General features: G+C 46.1%; 1 protein-coding gene across 1 annotated transcript in view; it reads left to right on the forward strand.

Annotated features, from left to right (window-relative positions):
- The window catches only part of GPR45 (G protein-coupled receptor 45), an 81,892-nt gene extending 65,658 nt beyond the window's left edge, over positions 1-16,234 (forward strand). The window contains exon 2 of the mRNA XM_035001869.1: positions 13,921-16,234. Coding sequence (XP_034857760.1) covers positions 14,119-15,240 — 1,122 coding nt within the window. The 5' untranslated portion in view covers positions 13,921-14,118 and the 3' untranslated portion in view covers positions 15,241-16,234. The remainder of the gene's footprint in view (positions 1-13,920) is intronic.
- Positions 16,235-16,774: the final 540 nt, after the last annotated feature.

The raw sequence follows: 16,774 nt of genomic DNA on the forward strand, positions 1-16,774 counted from the left end.
CCAAGAATTCAATGAATACTTCTCTAAAGATTTAAGACTTTCATTTTAACATACAACTCCAAAAAGTGAAAGTAAGCATACATCTCCCTTAGATTTTATGTTTTCTGTATAATGGATGAAATCAAACTCTTCTACGGTCGTTTTACTTTTAAATAGACCCTCTTAGCTCATTAACAATGAGGTGGATGGTGGGGATAGTTGTGCAATATTATAAATGGACTAAAAGTCACTGCATTATAAACTTACAGTGAGCAAATTTTATGATATGTAAATTCTCTCTCAATAAAGCTGTTGAAAACATTAAAATATCATCAAAAATAATTTTAAGCAAATACATAAGCTGTGTCTGTCTTTATTACAAATGAAAAGGCATATTTTTAACCAGATTTCGGTCTTTTTTTTTTTTTTCCAAAATAGAGGCATGAAATGTTAGAAAAATTGAAAAGGATACAGAGGAAGTTTAAAATTGGTTTTTGAGAAAGTCAAATAAAAGTGGGGGAAGGGGGCCTGTAGACGTGATGTTCATGAAGGAAAGAGTTTTTGCAAAGCAGCCAGGCTGCAACCTGAGAAGTTGGAGGGGCTGGCTTTGGGGTCTTCTCTGAGATGAGGAAGCCACAACTGTCCTGGGAGCCCCCCAGGTGAGGCTACTTGGGACGTCACATATTCTACCTGGAGGAACTTGGCATCGGCAGGTCTTAATTCTAGCATCTTGAAGAAGCACTAAGTGTCTCCGATTTCATTAAAATATCAAGCTATATCCATTTTTAAGTAAGCGCCATATGTTTTGTGCCTCTAGCAAAATCTTCAGGCATGGTTCAGAGACTTTAAAAACCCTATCTTAGATGCAACACCTCTAAACTACTTCCGAAAGGAAGAAAAAAGTTGGCTCTTAAGAGTTAAATGCACAAATAAAATTCTCAAAGATGCACTTGGAAACTAAGGACCCTAAGTAAATGATGTCCTGTGGCTTCCTCTAAAGGACGGTGGTAACACATGCAGACATAAAAACAGACACTCTGTGAGTGTTGGGGGCGTTATTTGGGACTTTTCAGAAATACCTAAAATACCAATGGTTCTTTCTCATAACTAGATCAAGGGTAGCCAGTTAATGAGTTGACCTGAACCATAATCTGAATCTGTAGAAAGGAATTTGTGCACACAACGTAATCCTGAGTTCGGTAGTAGGAGTCCCTGACCTGGGGGCAGGACACCAGGACAAAGGAAAGGGGATAAGAGCCTACAAGTAGAAGAGAAGATGTCCTCTTCCACTTCTCCCATCTTAAGCAAATCATCGAACTGTGTTGTTTCCTCATCTGTAAATGGAAATAAGACTATATCAACAGATGGCTATGAGAAAGAGAGAAGAACATGTTTCTGGGGAACATTCTGTATATTTCAAAATCTTACCCAAGTACTAGATATTATTATTGTTTCTTTGGTCAGAGCAAAAATTCAGTCTGCATTTAGACCCTGTATGTGCGGAGCCCTAAATTTTGGCTACTTAAGCTTAGTTTCCCAACGAGGGTGCATGGTCCTGGAGCAGTGAATGGGCTACTGGCGTGTCCAAGGAATTAACCCTCTCCTCAGCCCTCCGACTGTCATACCAGTATGCCACACAAATATTTTTTGTATGTGATCCGGGGAAGAAGCAAGGATTGAACAGAGACTCGTTAGTGGCCGAATCCCCGTGCTACACTGTGTCTCCCGTGGATCTAGCATTAAATCCCACCTCCTCTACAGCCAGCAGATTTTTCAGTTGGTGGGCAAGTAGGTCCCATCCACACTGGCCCCAAAAGCATCTGTGAGAGCCCATCCATCTGGGGCACATAGTGTAATTCAGGTCCAAGGGCAGGCTGGTGTTCGTGGCTGCCCGTGGCTCTGCTACACTCCAGCTCTTGCCAGTCTTACAAAGGGTCCCTCCATCTGCTCCCCGTGTTTCTTCTCTCTCCTCCTGCTGAAAGACACCCTTGCTCTTGCTTAATGACTGACTCATTGCAAATATAAAAGTCTTAAGTGAACCACCACTTACACCATTATGGAAGTGGCGTAGCCAGAGATTAAACTAAAACACGTGGGTTCTAATGCAGGTGAATCTACGTTCTAGGTAAAGAACAGCCCACTGGTTTCCTCATCTGTAAAACTGGGTCAATGGCCAGGTTCAATGGGATAAGCTATGGTTGTGCATCCCACAACTGAGAACATCTAACTCCCCGGACCTTTTGTTGAAATAGATTGTGGAGCCTCCCGAAGGTCTGATTCAGTAGGTCTTGGCTGGCAGGATAACCTGAATTGGAAACAAATTCCTTGGTGATGTTGCTAGTGCGTGCAAGACCAGAGAACCCCTGTGCTCTGAAAAGGGCTTAGCCTGGCAGGTAATAAGCACACAGTAAATTTTAGGCACTACTAAGGAAAATAATCAATAAAGATTTGCTCCCTTAAAAAGCTTCCCAATTCTGTTCTATTTGAAAACTACCCCCAACCCCCAAGAGTCCTGCCTGAGTTGAGAAATAAAAAATCTGGTCTCTTTCAGCTCACTTTTCTTAGAAATTCAGATACGAGGGGGTAACACCTGTTTCTAAACACAGCTACTTGACATATTACTTTTGGCGGCTCTTGCCGTCAATTTTTTCATTGCCAATAAAGTTATTGAAATTGAAATACACCATCTGTTTGAGAGTTTGTATCAAAAAGACAGGTGACAGGGTTGCAGGTAATGACAGAGGCAAGCTGTTTCAACAGCAAACTTTCCCATCTGCCGAAACTGACTTCATCTCTTAGATTTGGCATTTGTGAACCGATATGTTCTTCTGGAGTAGGAATTAAACATCCAGTACTACAAACACCAATTGGTTACTTGAAGCAGGATTAACCACTTCGGAGAAAGGGCTCACCAAATTTCCCACCATTCGGCTTGATTAGAACCAGCAAAACCAGTAAGTTCTATTGGCGATCTCTATAGATGCTATAATGTATATTACATGCGTATGTACATATATGTACATATATGTTAATGTGTGTGTATTTCTAAATCTGTGAATTAAAATGTAGATGTACCTGTGCATACAGTGAGTACCTGACTTCTTCACTGTTTGTGTAAAATAGTTTCAAATAGCTCACTCCCTGGCACGTGGCACAATGAACCTTTGGTTTCTGAGGAGTGGCAGGAACACAGACTGGGCGGGGCCTCAACCACACAGTCAAGTCTCAGGGGCAGCGGGTGCACAGGATCGCACACCCTGCGAAGCTGACAGCCGGGGACGGTCCATTACGTACAGGTACAGAGCCACGCGGGGAGAGGGAAGGGCTCTGCTTGAAGGACAGGCAGGTGTCGAGAAGGAGCTCACCTCTGGAGCTCGGAGTGTGGCATTTGTTGATAGTGCATGCGAGACCAGAGAACCCACTGTCGTGTGGGAGGATTCACTCGTTTTCCTGACACCCTAACGGCAGTGACATGAGCTTTCTGGGTTGGACTGGACTCACTTAATGCTTTCCACTGATGACACTTTGGCCATTCTGTTTTAGAGGCATCAGGGAAGGAGATATGAGCCCTCCACTGAAAACCCACGCTGGTGCTCGATCACCCCAGCTGCCAGGAAGTCCTCCTTGTGCACGTGGCAGCTTCCCCTGACTCCCACCATGGCCTGCTCAATCTTTCACATTCTGCCCACACACTGCTTTCCCCTCTTTTCTCCAGGCTTTATGGCTCTCCAGGTTTCAAGCTTATAGCCTGATTGATCTTTTCATATCTGACCTCGAGGATGAGGAAAGAAGAAAGACATTTGGGACTCCGTCCTGCCCATCAATTTAAAGCCAGACAGATCCCCAGCTAAAGACAAGATTTGCTGTTTGAAATTAGATGTTTGCAAAACAGAAAGGAAACAGCCTATCGGACTCAGCTCCGCTTTAAGTCCATTATTATTAGATTGGGGCAAATACTTGGAAAGGCTTGGAGAGACACCTTCTGGAACCTTTACTCCCCCTGCAGCCCTCCTGTCCTCTAGGACCCTCCCCTTGGTTTGTGTTCCTTTCCTTGTCCATCAGGGTACTCCTGAACCTCATAGCCTGGCCTCCTCTCTCCAAGAAAACTGACAGAATCTCCTCACTGGATTGGGAACAAAAACCCGAAGAGGTGTGTAGGGACAAGGAATTGGGCACCAGCTGGGGGGGGGGGGGGGTCTCATACTGAGCTGTCCTATAGGAAGAGCAGAGGAAAAGATTCCTTCCCTCACCCTCAAAGCTCCGTTCTTAAACATCCATTCTTCACCTACTGGAAAGGAGAACGGGGTGTGATCTCATCTCAACGTTTTCTGCACCTCCTCTTGGATGGTTTGGTGTGGGGGGTTGCTTTCCTCTTCCCCCATGCTTGTGAGCGTCATAGACCTGAAACCACCCTCACTCTCACCATGGTCCTAACCAAGACTGGTCCCCTGTCTGGGGTCTCAGTACCAGAAACCTGGTTTCCAGGTTTCTCCGCGTTTTTCCTTTTATGACCTGGAGCTCTCATGACTGGATCAGAGCATCCCTTTCATTTCCCGGCCTCCCTCCCCCGGCCGTGAGGATGGGAGGACGGTGGGCATGGTTGGGAGCTTGGGAAGGAGTACTCGCTGTGTGGAGGCGAGGTGGCAGGACAGTGAGGGTGGGATGGTTGAAGGAGCTTTAGGAAACGTTGCAGTAAATTCAGTGTTTCCTCTTTGCTCAAGGTCAAAGCACTGTCTATCCTTTGCACGAATTCAGCTCATTGAGGACATCGTCAGCATGCTTCTGCTCATCCCAGAGCACACAGGCTGGTTGTCCTTTCCTTAGCTTATTTATCTCCTAGCACCTGTGCGACCTCCCTGTTCCAGAGTGAGATGGTTTGGATAGGAACATGTATAACAAGTACTTTGAAACGGTTCTGTTCCCAGCTGGCTTCTTCCTCGGCTTCTAATTCACCCCATGGCTCCCATTTCTCAGAGTGAAAGCCACCAGAGAGATGATGAGTGCTGTTTCAAACTGAAGGATCAGTAGTGAAACATTCCTTGTTCACTTGTTACCTTTTACTTTGATCTTTAACTTGCCAAAGTGCCTGGTAATAAAAGTGTTACTGATTTGGACATTAACAACAGGACTGTGACCAAAATGCTAAATTAAAATGTCTAAGACAAGTTTTTGGCCGGAAGCCCAAACAATTTCAATCTGATTCGACCACAAGACACAACACATTTAAAAAAAAGAAAATTCTCCACACTATCCATTCATTTGGTGAAGCATGAAATCACTCTCTGTCACTATCATGGTAGGGACAATCCAATCTTACAGCATCACAAGGGTGCAGGTGAAGGACTCGCTACCAGCTAGGATCTACAGGTACTCGGACACGAAAGGGTGTATTTTCTACTCAGTGCCCCTTATCCTGTGCTCCAGGAGGAGCTTAATCCGTGAGGGCTTCATATCAGCATGTCACAGTTCCTACTCTTTGACCCAAGAGACAGAAACCCATGAACTTGAAATAATGAGAGATGTGAAATTGATTGATTAATTATTAGTTTAGTAATTATTTAGTAACGTCCCTCTTTGTACCAGGCATTGTACATGTATTTTAAAACTCTGGGAAGAGATAGGTAATTATCCCCATTTCACAGTTCAGAAAACTGAGGCACAAAAATGCTGTATCACGCTAATGCAAACATTTGTGGTCTGCCTGAGAGATAGAATAACACACCAGGCTTCTGGTATACAGCTCACCCTCCAGGAGTTTGGACGACTGGACCCACCATTGAGAGACGAACCCGTTCTGGGCGTGCTTGGCCAAATCAAGTTCTAGGCCTATCGCATTGAGGACTGGTTGTATCTAAACTGAGGTAGCATCACCAAGATACCACCAACTGCGGAAACTTTAGGCTAGCTGGCATGGTGTTCAGTCTCCCGAAATTTTATTTCACCATATCCCTTCAATTTGAGATACAGGGGACCCCAGACTACCTGACAGTAGAGCGTTCCTATGAAACCTTTCATAAGGAGCTTAGGAAAAAAAGCCACTTCTTGCAAGCACAGAGGAAGAAGTGGGTTGATAAGTGGAAAGCAGGATGAGGGCTTTGGAAGAAGAAAAGCAGGAGGTCAAAGTGTGCCCCTGCAGGGTCTCTGGATGCTTTTGTCAAGTCTAATTCTTACCTGACTCCCATGTTTTGTCTCTGGTGGAAAGTAGAAGGATGAAAAAAATTCAAGTTTCCTTTTACTGCTTGCACTTTGGTGCCTTTAGCCATGGAAGAGTCTGGAGTGGGCCAGGTGTATCCCTAGGGTTCATCTTCAGGCCTTGCCTGCACCACCCCAGGGAAGTTCTGCCACGTGATCCTTTGCCATGGCAACAGCGATGCAGGTATGGCCTCCCCTCCCTGCTGGTTCTCTGGCCACTCTTCACCTTGCATTTATAACTACAACACTCCTTTTATTGAAATTATTATACATTTATTTCCCAAAATTAAAAAAAAAAACAAACCTGGGCCTGTAAAAAGAACATTTCGTCAAATTGTTGGTTCATTAGATTCCTACATTTTAAAATTTTATCATACTCTTGGGCAATTTTATTATTTTTTTAATTTAGTTAAATTCAATTTAGTTAACATATAGTGTATTATTAGTTTCAGGGGTAGAATTTAGTGATTCATCAGTTGCATATAACACCCAGTTCTCATTACTTCAAGTGCCCTCCTTACTGCCCATCACCCAAATCACCCCATCCCCCCACCCACCACCCCTCCAGCAACCCTCAGTTTGTTCTCTACAGTTAAGAGTCTCTTATGGTTTGCTTCCCTCTCTGTTTTTGTTTTATTGTATTTTTCCTGCCCTTCCCCTATGTTCATCTGTTTTGTTTCTTAAATTCCACATATGAGTGAAATCATATGGTATTTGTCTTTCTCTGACTGACTTATTTTGTTTAGCATAATAACCCCCTCTGGTTCCATCCATGTCGTTGCAAATGGCAATATTTCATTCTTTTTGATGGTTGAGTAATATTCCATTGTATAGATAGATAGACCACATCTTCTTTATCCATTCATCTGTCAATGGACATCTGGGCTCTTTCCATCATTTGGCTATTGTGGACATTGCTGCTATAAACATTGGGGTGCATGTGCCCCTTTGGATCACTATGTTTGTATCCTTTGGATAAACACCTAGTAGTGCAATTACTGGGCCCCATTGGATAGTTCTCTTTTTAACTTTTTGAGGAACCTCCATACTGTTTTCCAGAGTGGCTGGACCAGCTTGCATTCCCACCAACAGTGTAGGAGGGTTCCCCTTTCTCCACATCCTCGCCAACATCTGTTGTTTCCTGACTTGTTAATTTTAGCCAATCTCACAGGTGTGAGGGTGTATCTCATTGTGGTTTTGATTTGTTCTTCCCTGATACTGAGTGATGTTGAGCACTTTTTCATGTGCCTTTTGGCCATTTGTATGTCTTCTTTGGAGAAATGCCTATTCATGTCTTCTGCCCATTTCTTGATTGAATTTTTTGGTTTTTGGTTTGTTGAATTTGATAAGTTCTTTATGGATTTTGGATACTAGCCCTTTATCTGATAAGACATTTGCAAGTATCTTCTCCCATTCTGTCGGTTGTCTTTTGGTTTTGTCAACTATTTCCTTTGCTGTGCAAAAGCTTTTTATCTTGATGGAGTCCCAATAGTTCATTTTTGCCTTTGTTTCCCTTGCCTTTGGAGATGTGTCTAGCAAGAAGTTGCTGCGACTGAGGTCAAAGAGGTTGCTGCCTGTGTTTTCCTCTAGGATTTTGATGGATTCCTGTTTCACATTTAGGTATTTCATCCATTTTGAGTCTATTTTTGTGTGTGGTGTAAGAAAATGGTCTAATTTCATTTTTGTGCATATGGCTGTCCAATTTTCCCAATACCATTTGTTGAAGAGACTGTCTTATTTCCATTGGATATTCCCTCCTGTTTTGTTGATTAGTTGACCATAGAGTTGAGGGTCCATTTCTGGGCTCTCTATTCTGTTCCGTTGATCTATGTGTCTGTTTTTGTGCCAGCACCATCCTGTCTTGATGATTACACCTTTGTAATACAGCTTGAAGTCTGGAATTGAGATGCCTCTAACTTTGTTTTCTCTTTCAACATTACTTTGGCTATTTGGGGTCTTTTCTAGTTCCATACAAATTTTAGGATTGTTTGTTCCAGCTCTGTGAAAAATGTTGATGGTATTTTGATAGGGGTTGATTGCATTGAATGTGTAGACTGTTTTGCGTAGCATAGACATTTTAACAATATTTGTTCTTCTAATCTTATGAGCATGGAATGTTTTTCCATTTCTTCTTGTCTTCCTCAATTTCTTTCATAAGTGTTCTATAGTTTTTAGAGTACAGATCTTTTGCTTCTTTGGTTAGGTTTATTTCTAGGTACCTTATGGTTTTTGGTGCAGTTGTAAATGGGATCGATTCCTTGATTTCTCTTTCTGTTGCTTCATTGTTAGTGTATAGAAATACAACAGACTTCTGCGTGTTTATTTTATATTACTATTCTGTGATTTTTTAAAAAGATTATTTATTTATTTATTTGACACTGAGAGAGACAGATAGAGAGCACAAGCAGGGGGAGCTGCAGAGGGAGAGAGAGAAGCAGGCTCTCCGCTGAGCAGGGAGCCCGATGCAGGGCTCGATCCCAGGACTGTGAGATCATGACCTGAGCCAAAGGCAGATGCTTAACCGACTGAGCCACCCAGGCGCCCCACTATTTGGTGATTTTAAAATGAAGTACATAAGGAATGATATATTGTTTAACAATTTAAAAGTGTATTCCATCTTAAGGAAACATTTGTCAAGCTAAATGAATCCTCTATCCTGGAAATAACAAAGGAGGCAAGGAAAGACAGATTCACATTCCTTCCATCACCCCCCACCCCAAACCTGGCAGCCCAGCACAGAGAGAGACACTGTCTCTGTGGGAGAAGAAAAGTGACCACCTGACTTCACCAGGGACCCCCAGCACCATGCCAATTCCTGCGGCCCTAGGTGGCTCCCAGGGTACCAAGCTCCCAGCGGCTTCCTGTGAACCCAGGCTCCCTGCTCACCCCAGTGTCAGCTGGCTCCTGCTGACCCAGCAGCTCCTGCGGCCTCTAGCTCTCAATCAGCCCCAGGTCCAGGCCAACTATTATGGACTGACCCAGGCCCCTGGCCCATCCCAGCCCCAATCAGCCCCCATAGACTCACACTCTAAAACAGCTCTCACAGACTTAGATTCCTGGCTTACTCCAACACTGGCCTGGCCCCTGCAGACCCATCTCCATATCTGCCCCTGAAGCCCCAGTTTATAGGCCATCCCCATGTCCCCAGCCTCTGGACCGAGCCCTCTGAATCCAGACTTGGGGCCCACCTCAGTGGTCCTTAGAGCCTGGTTGGCCCCTGTGGACCCAGGATCCAGGCCTACCCACACAGACCCGGTCTCAGGCCTATAACTGCAGGCTCAAACCCCAAGCCTGGCCCATTGTACTCAAGCATCAGGCCTACCCACCTATTGCCCCAGACACCACCAGATGACCCACCTAGAATCTCTAGACCAGCTTGCCTGCTGAAGCCAGTCTGTAAAGACTAGAAGAAGTGCCTACTTCCTCAGATGGGCAGACACCAATCCATGACCACAGGGATCATAAAAAATCAAGGAAACATGACAGCAGCAAAAAAAAAAAAAAAACAAAAACAAAAAACTAATAAAGATTTTGAATAGCTAAAGCAATCCTGAGAAAGAAGGTCAAGCTAAAGGCATCACCATTCCTGATTTCAAACTTTATTACAAAGCTATCATAATCCAAATGGTATGGTACTAATATAAAAACAGACATATACATCAATGGAACAGAATTGAGAGCCCAGAAATAAGCCCATACTTGCATGGTCAACTAATATTTGACAAGGGATACTCAGTGGGGAAAAGACAGTCTCCAATAAATGGTGCTGGGAAAACCAGGTATTCACAAACAGAAGAATGAAATTGGACCCCTATCTCACACCACTCACAAAAAATTAACCTGAAATCGATTAAAGGCTTAAAGGTAAGACCCAAAACTACTAGAAGACAACATAGGAAAATGGCTCCTTGACATTGGTCTTGGCAATGATTTTTTGGATATGACATCAACAAGCAACAAAAAGCAAAAATAAACAAGCAGAAGGGCGCCTGGGTGGCTCAGTTGGTTAAGCAACTGCCTTCAGCTCAGGTCATGATCCTGGAGTCCCTGGATCGAGTCCCGCATCGGGCTCCCTGCTTGGCAGGGAGTCTGCTTCTCCCTCTGCCTCTCTCTCTCTCTCTCATGAATAAGTAAATAAAATCTTTAAAAAAAAAAAAAAGAAAGAAAAAAAAAATAAACAAGCAGGATGATGTCAAACTAAATAGCTTCTGCACAGCAAAAGAAACCATCAGCAAAATGAGAAGGCAGCCTACAGAACGGGAGAAAATATTCGCAAACCATGTATCTGTAAGGGGTTAATAGCCAAAATATATAAGAAAATATATATATAAATATATAAAGAAATACAACCCAAGAGCAAAAAAACAAAACAAAACAAAACAAAAAAACAAATCCGATGGAAAAAAAATAGGCAAAGGACTTGATTACACATTTTCCCAAAGAAGCCATACAAACGGCCAACAGCTACATGAAAGCGAAAAGCTAAGAATGCAATTAAAAACAAAGGCGTAAATATTGATATACATTTGGAAATGCAACTTTAATTGGAAACCTGTCAGGAACTGAGGTAGTTTTCCCTGTGTTTCTGTTCCTTATACTACACACATGTCACTTTTCTCTACCTCCTCATAGCTACTTACTGAGTTTCTGCTTCCTCATAGCTCTGGTCTGCCAGGACCCCTTGTATCAGTCAGGGTGTAGATAGGAAGGAAATCAGCCCCTGATTCTCGTCAAAAGAGAGGTCAGGTTAAGGGAAACCCAGGAGGGCTGGAGAGGCACCCTGGGCTAGCAGCCTCGGAAGCCCCGTCACCCCTAAGCCTTCAGGTTGAGTCAGGGAGCAGTAGGGAATCTGCAGAGAGGGCTGGGCTTGTAGGGGAGGCTGCCTGGAGGTGTTGAGAGCTTTGGAGAGGAATAAACCACTGCCAACCACAACCAGGTGGGAGGGAGCCAGAGCAAGAAAGCCCTCCCCACCCTCCCCTCCCACCAGAGGCGAAGGGGGCCCAGTCTCCGGAGAAAGTAGCCAGAAGATCTGGAGAAGCAAAAGCAGAGTATCCACCATACGTTTGTGGCCTTGAGACTTCTCTCTATATACCCTTTTGTTACATAGTGGCGCAGTATTTCCTAGTTCAGATTTCCAGCTGCACTAAGGGAGAGCATTTTGGCTCTGCCATCATTGGCCAGGCTACGCGTTAGCTGCCCTTATGAAGGCTGCCCGTCTAATCAGCTGTACAAGCACACCTCGGAGATATTGCAGGTTCCGTTCCAGACACTGCAATAAAGCGAATGTCGCAATAGAGTGAGTCAATGACTTTTTTGGTTTCCCGGTGCATATAAAAGTTGTCCTTACACTAAACTGTAGTCTATTAAGTGTGCAACAGCATTATATCTTAAAAAAAAAACAACAATGTACATACCTTAATTTTAAAATACTTTATTGCTAAAAAATGCTAGCCATCATCTGAGTTTTCAGCAATTCGTAATCTTTTTGCTGGGGGAGGGTCTTGCCTCCATGTCGATGGCTGCTGACTGATCAGGGTGGTGGTTGCTGAAGGCTGGGGGCCAGGGTAATTTCTTTCTTTCTTTCTTTTTTTTTCTCTCCTTGTCCTCCACCACCGCCATGCTGGTCCCTGTAGCAATTTCTTAAAAATGAGACAAAGATGATGTTCGCCACACGGATCAACTCTTCCTTTCATGAGCGATTTCTCTGTAGCAGGCGATGCTGTTTGGTAGCAGTTTACCCACAGTAGAACCTCTTTCAAAATTGGAGTCCATCCTCAAACCTGCCGCTGCTTTATCAACTAAGTTCATGTAATAGTCTGAATGCTTTATTGTCATTTCAACCATCTTCACGGCATCTTCACCGGGAGGAGATTCCATCTCAAGAAACCACTTTCTTTACTCATCCATAAGAAGCAACTCCTCATTCATTAATGTTTTAACGTGAGATCGCAGCAATTCAAATATAATAATAATGAAGAAGTTTGACCTATTGGAAGAATTACCAAAATGTGACACAGAGACACAAAGTGAGCAAACGCTGTTGGGAAAAGGGTGCTGATAGACTTGTTGGACACAGGATAACCACAAGCCTTCAATTTGTAAACAAACAAAACGCAATCATCTGCAAAGCACAATAAAGAGAAGTGTCGCTAAACTAGGTATGCCTGTATTGAAAATGGGGAGGGGGCAGGCAACTGGAAATGTGCGACGAACATCCTCACCCTGGGTACCCAGATCCGCTTCACCTGCGGGCTGGTCTAGAACAGATGCAAACGCGCCCCTGTGTATAACATACAAAGGAAGCAATAGCTATTGTAACATTGTGATTGGTTTCCGTTGGGGCTCCAAGGATAACAGTTAACATGTATTGAATACTGTCTACGATCTGGGTGTGGTTAAATCACTCTGGGGGGATTCTCGCATTTAATCTGTGCAGCTCCTCTGTCGTAGGAATTATTACTCCTAGGCTACAGGGGAGGAGGTCCTATCAGCAGAGGTTAAGCAGCCTGCCAGAGGGTGCCCCGTGACAGATAAGTGGTGGATGCAGACTTTGCCCAGCCCAGGCAATCTGACTCCACACATGAGCTACCGGACACTGTTCTTACCACACCTATGAGACACGAAATAAAAATTAACATTATCTATTAAAAGAACTTGCCTTGGGCGCCTGGGTGGCTCAGTTGGTTAAGCGACTGCCTTCGGCTCAGGTCATGATCCTGGAGTCCCGGGATCGAGTGCCTGGATCGAGTCCCGCATCGGGCTCCCTGCTCGGCAGGGGGTCTGCTTCTCCCTCTGACCCTCCTCCCTCTCATGCTCTCTGTCTCTCATTCTCTCTGTCTCAAATAAATAAATAAAATCTTTAAAAAAAAAAAATAAATAAATAAAAGAACTTGCCTTTAGGGAGAGTTTCCTCCTTTCCATCAGCATTTCCAAAAGTAATCCTATGGCAACACTACCGTAACTGAAGACGTTACTATTAGGGAAAAGCGGGCGAAGGGCTTATGAGATCTCACTGAATTTTTTTTCTTACAACTGCATGTGAATCTACACTTACCTCAAAATAAAGTTAAGGGGCACCTGGGTGGCTCAGTTGGTTAAGCATCTGCCTTTGGCTCAGGTCATGATCCCAGGGTCCTGGGATCCAGGCCCACACCAGGCTCCCTGCTCAGTGGGAAGCCTGCTTCTCCCTTTCCCTCTGCCTGTCGTTCCCCCTGCTTGTGCTCTGTCTGTCAAATAAATAAATAAAATCTTGAAAAAAATAAAGTTAAACAAATATTGTAGCAACAACATCAACTACCATGTATTCATTAACTTCACCTCAACACTGGGCATCTTCTCTGTGCCTGGCACCATTCTAAGTGCTGCGGATACAGCAGAGAACAGGACACACACACAAATCCCTGCCCTCATGAAGCTGGCATTCTAAAGGAAGTTGGCTTGTCCAAAGCTTCATTTGGTCAGGTTCCTTACAATAAAATTTATTAAATGCATGTTCATGACATAAATATTGACTACAGAGTATTCACTTCCTCATCCCACACAAAGTAGGTCTGATTAGATTTCCCTGGCCTACCTGACAAGGCTCACAGTATTTGTGACTGCCCAGCCTTGTCCCGAATGGTAAATCAATGAGTCATTCTTTCTCTCCACTGCAATGATTATAATACCTGTAAAATCTAAATACTGCTGTATGCAAAATGTGCTTGGCAAGTCTCACTCCCTTCTCTCCCCTGCTCCTCTCTGCTCTAGGCTACAGAGAGCATCCAGTTGTCATGCAGATGATGAGGCTGTGATTGATGAATTGCAAATCCTGGCTACTGTTCCCAAAGAAAGACGTTTCTCACTACCATTCCAATGCGCTGGAGATCCCAGACAGAAAATGGCAGCCACCAAAGCGCTGAGGGGAGTCCTTCCAGTCCTTTCTGTCCCGGCTCCTAGTTTTTTTCCATGATGGCCTGCAACAGTTCCAGCACTGAGACCTACCAGTACTTGCTGCTGAACGGGAGCAATGTGTCGGACTCTGGGGTCACCACACCACCCACCCCCCTCAGGATATCCTTGGCGATAATCATGATGCTGATGATCGTGGTGGGATTCCTTGGCAATTCCGTGGTCTGCATCATCGTGTATCAGCGGCCAGCCATGCGCTCCGCCATCAACCTGTTGCTGGCCACGCTGGCCTTCTGTGACATCATGCTGTCCTTATGCTGCATGCCCTTCACCGCCGTCACCCTGATCACAGTCCACTGGCACTTTGGGGATTACTTCTGCCGCCTCTCGGCCACCCTGTACTGGTTTTTTGTCCTGGAGGGCGTGGCCATCCTGCTCATCATCAGCGTGGACCGCTTCCTCATCATCGTCCAACGGCAGGACAGGCTGAACCCGCGGCGGGCCAAGAGGATCATCGCCGTCTCCTGGGCGCTGTCGTTCTGCGCGTCGGCGCCCTCGCTGACGGGCCGGACGTTCGTGGAGGTGCCGGCGCGGGCCCCCCAGTGCGTGCTGGGCTACACGGAGTTCCCGGCGGAGCGCGCCTACGTGGTGGCGCTGGTGGTGGCCGTGTTCTTCGTGCCCTTCGGCGTCATGCTGTGCTCCTACCTGTGCATCCTGCACACGGTCCGCAAGAACGCCATCCGCGTGCACAACCAGTCCGACAGCCTGGACCTCAGACAGCTCACCAGGGCCGGCCTGCGGCAGCTGCAGCGGCAACAGCAGGTCAGCCTGGACTTGAGCTTCAAGACCAAGGCCTGCACCACCATCCTGATCCTCTTCGTGGGCTTCTCGCTCTGCTGGCTGCCGCACTCCGTCTACAGCCTTCTGTCGGTGTTCAGCCGGGGCTTCTACTGCAGCTCCTCTTTCTACACCACCAGCTCCTGCGTCCTGTGGCTCAGCTACCTCAAGTCCGTCTTCAACCCCATCGTCTACTGCTGGAGAATCAAAAAATTCCGCGAGGCCTGCATTGAGTTGCTGCCCCAGACCGTCCAAATCCTCCCCAAAGTGCCTGAGCGGATCCGGAGGAGAATCCAGCCGAGCACCGTCTACGTGTGCAATGAAAACCAGTCCGCCGTTTAGGACACAGGCAGGGGGAGGACGGGGACTGGTTCCAGGGCAGAGTTCACGCGTCCTTCTGCTCCGCGTCCTGGCGCCTTTGCGGTTGGTAGTCAGCATTTTTGGCGGCCCTCCCTGTAAGCACAAAGGTACCATTTGTTACCGGATAGGTGGCGGCTCCCAGGTCTGCAAGATGAATTATTTTTGTTCCTCGCTGGAGAAGAGCCGTATTGGGGTCTGATGGAAACTGGAAGGTCGTTGAGACAAAGCGGGAATGGGGTGGGCATATGGGGGCAGAAAGTTAGGGAGGGGGGCAGGGAGCAAGCACTTGAGTGTGGGGCCGGAGGAAGGCTCTGTCTAAAGAGCTCCCCTGTGCACCTGCTTCCGAGCAACCCTGTGGTGCCTGCTCTGAGATGGGAAACCCAGTAGGGATCATCTCATGGGTTACCACTCATTTCATTCGACGCCAGCATTCTTCAGGTATTTATTTTTGTGGAGCATGGGAAATACGCGAGGCTCTTTATGTTGGTCGGGTGTGCATTTCTGATCATGCCGAATCATCCTTTCTAGAAACCAAATCACACCAGGAAGCAGAGTGAGCCCCTGTGCTTTTCAGTTGCCCAGTGGGACACATGGGAGGTGTCAGTGGCTCGAAGCCCAGAGAATGATTAGGGGTAGCTCAGCTGAAATGAGAAGCCCACCCCCTGCACGTACCCAACCGCTCCTACCTGGCCCAGCCCTGTCCCCGGGCCCTGAAGCCCTCCCTGTCGGCCGTGACAGTCCCCCTGCCCCTTCTCTCTTTCCCTCCACTGTTCCCCGTGCCTCCCTTTGTTTCATGCCATTCATCCCGTGCACAGAAGAAACCCACTTTTCCCATAATTCATCTTTTCAGCAAGTATCCATAGTGACTTGCTTTCAGTTTCAGAAGTGGCCAGTGGGCTTGTTTTATGTTTCCTCTCAACGCCCTGAGGCTACAGTCTTGGTGAGCTGTGGCATGGACTTCAGCACTGGGGCTGGGGGAGGGGCGGGGGGCCTCATAAACACCTGACCCACTGAGCGGTTCCCCATTGAGCTCTGCCTTCCTCCTACCTCATTCAGATCCACAGTCTGACTGCTGCTGTCTGGGCCACCTGCCCGAACCTGGGGCCTCTGACCCCAGCTGGGACCAGGACCCCAGGACTAAAGCTGCCTGGAGGGGACCTTTCTGCTTGTGTCGTCCACTTGGCCACTGTGCCCAGGGCCACCCATTACCACCAGGAGCTTCTGATGAAGGGGATGATTTTCAAGTTCAGGCATGCCACCGAAGCCACTGAGCTCTTGTTACAGTTTCAGATCTGAAGAGAGTGGGAAATTCAAGGAGAGATTCAGAAAATCTGATTGCAAGTCTAACTCTGTCAACAGCTAGTCCTGTTTCACCACACTTCTCCCGGTCTTGGTTTCCCCATTTGCCAAGTGAGGAAGGAGGTCTAGATGATCTCTAGAGTCCCTTGCCATTTCGCAGACGCTCAGATTCTAGGTATGTATGTTTCCTACTCAGAGTCACCCAATCCCCTGCGTT

The sequence above is a fragment of the Mirounga leonina genome, unplaced genomic scaffold, assembly GCF_011800145.1.
Source record: "Mirounga leonina isolate KUSES-001 unplaced genomic scaffold, KU_Mleo_1.0 Mir_125, whole genome shotgun sequence".
NCBI classification, from domain to species: Eukaryota; Metazoa; Chordata; class Mammalia; order Carnivora; family Phocidae; genus Mirounga; species Mirounga leonina.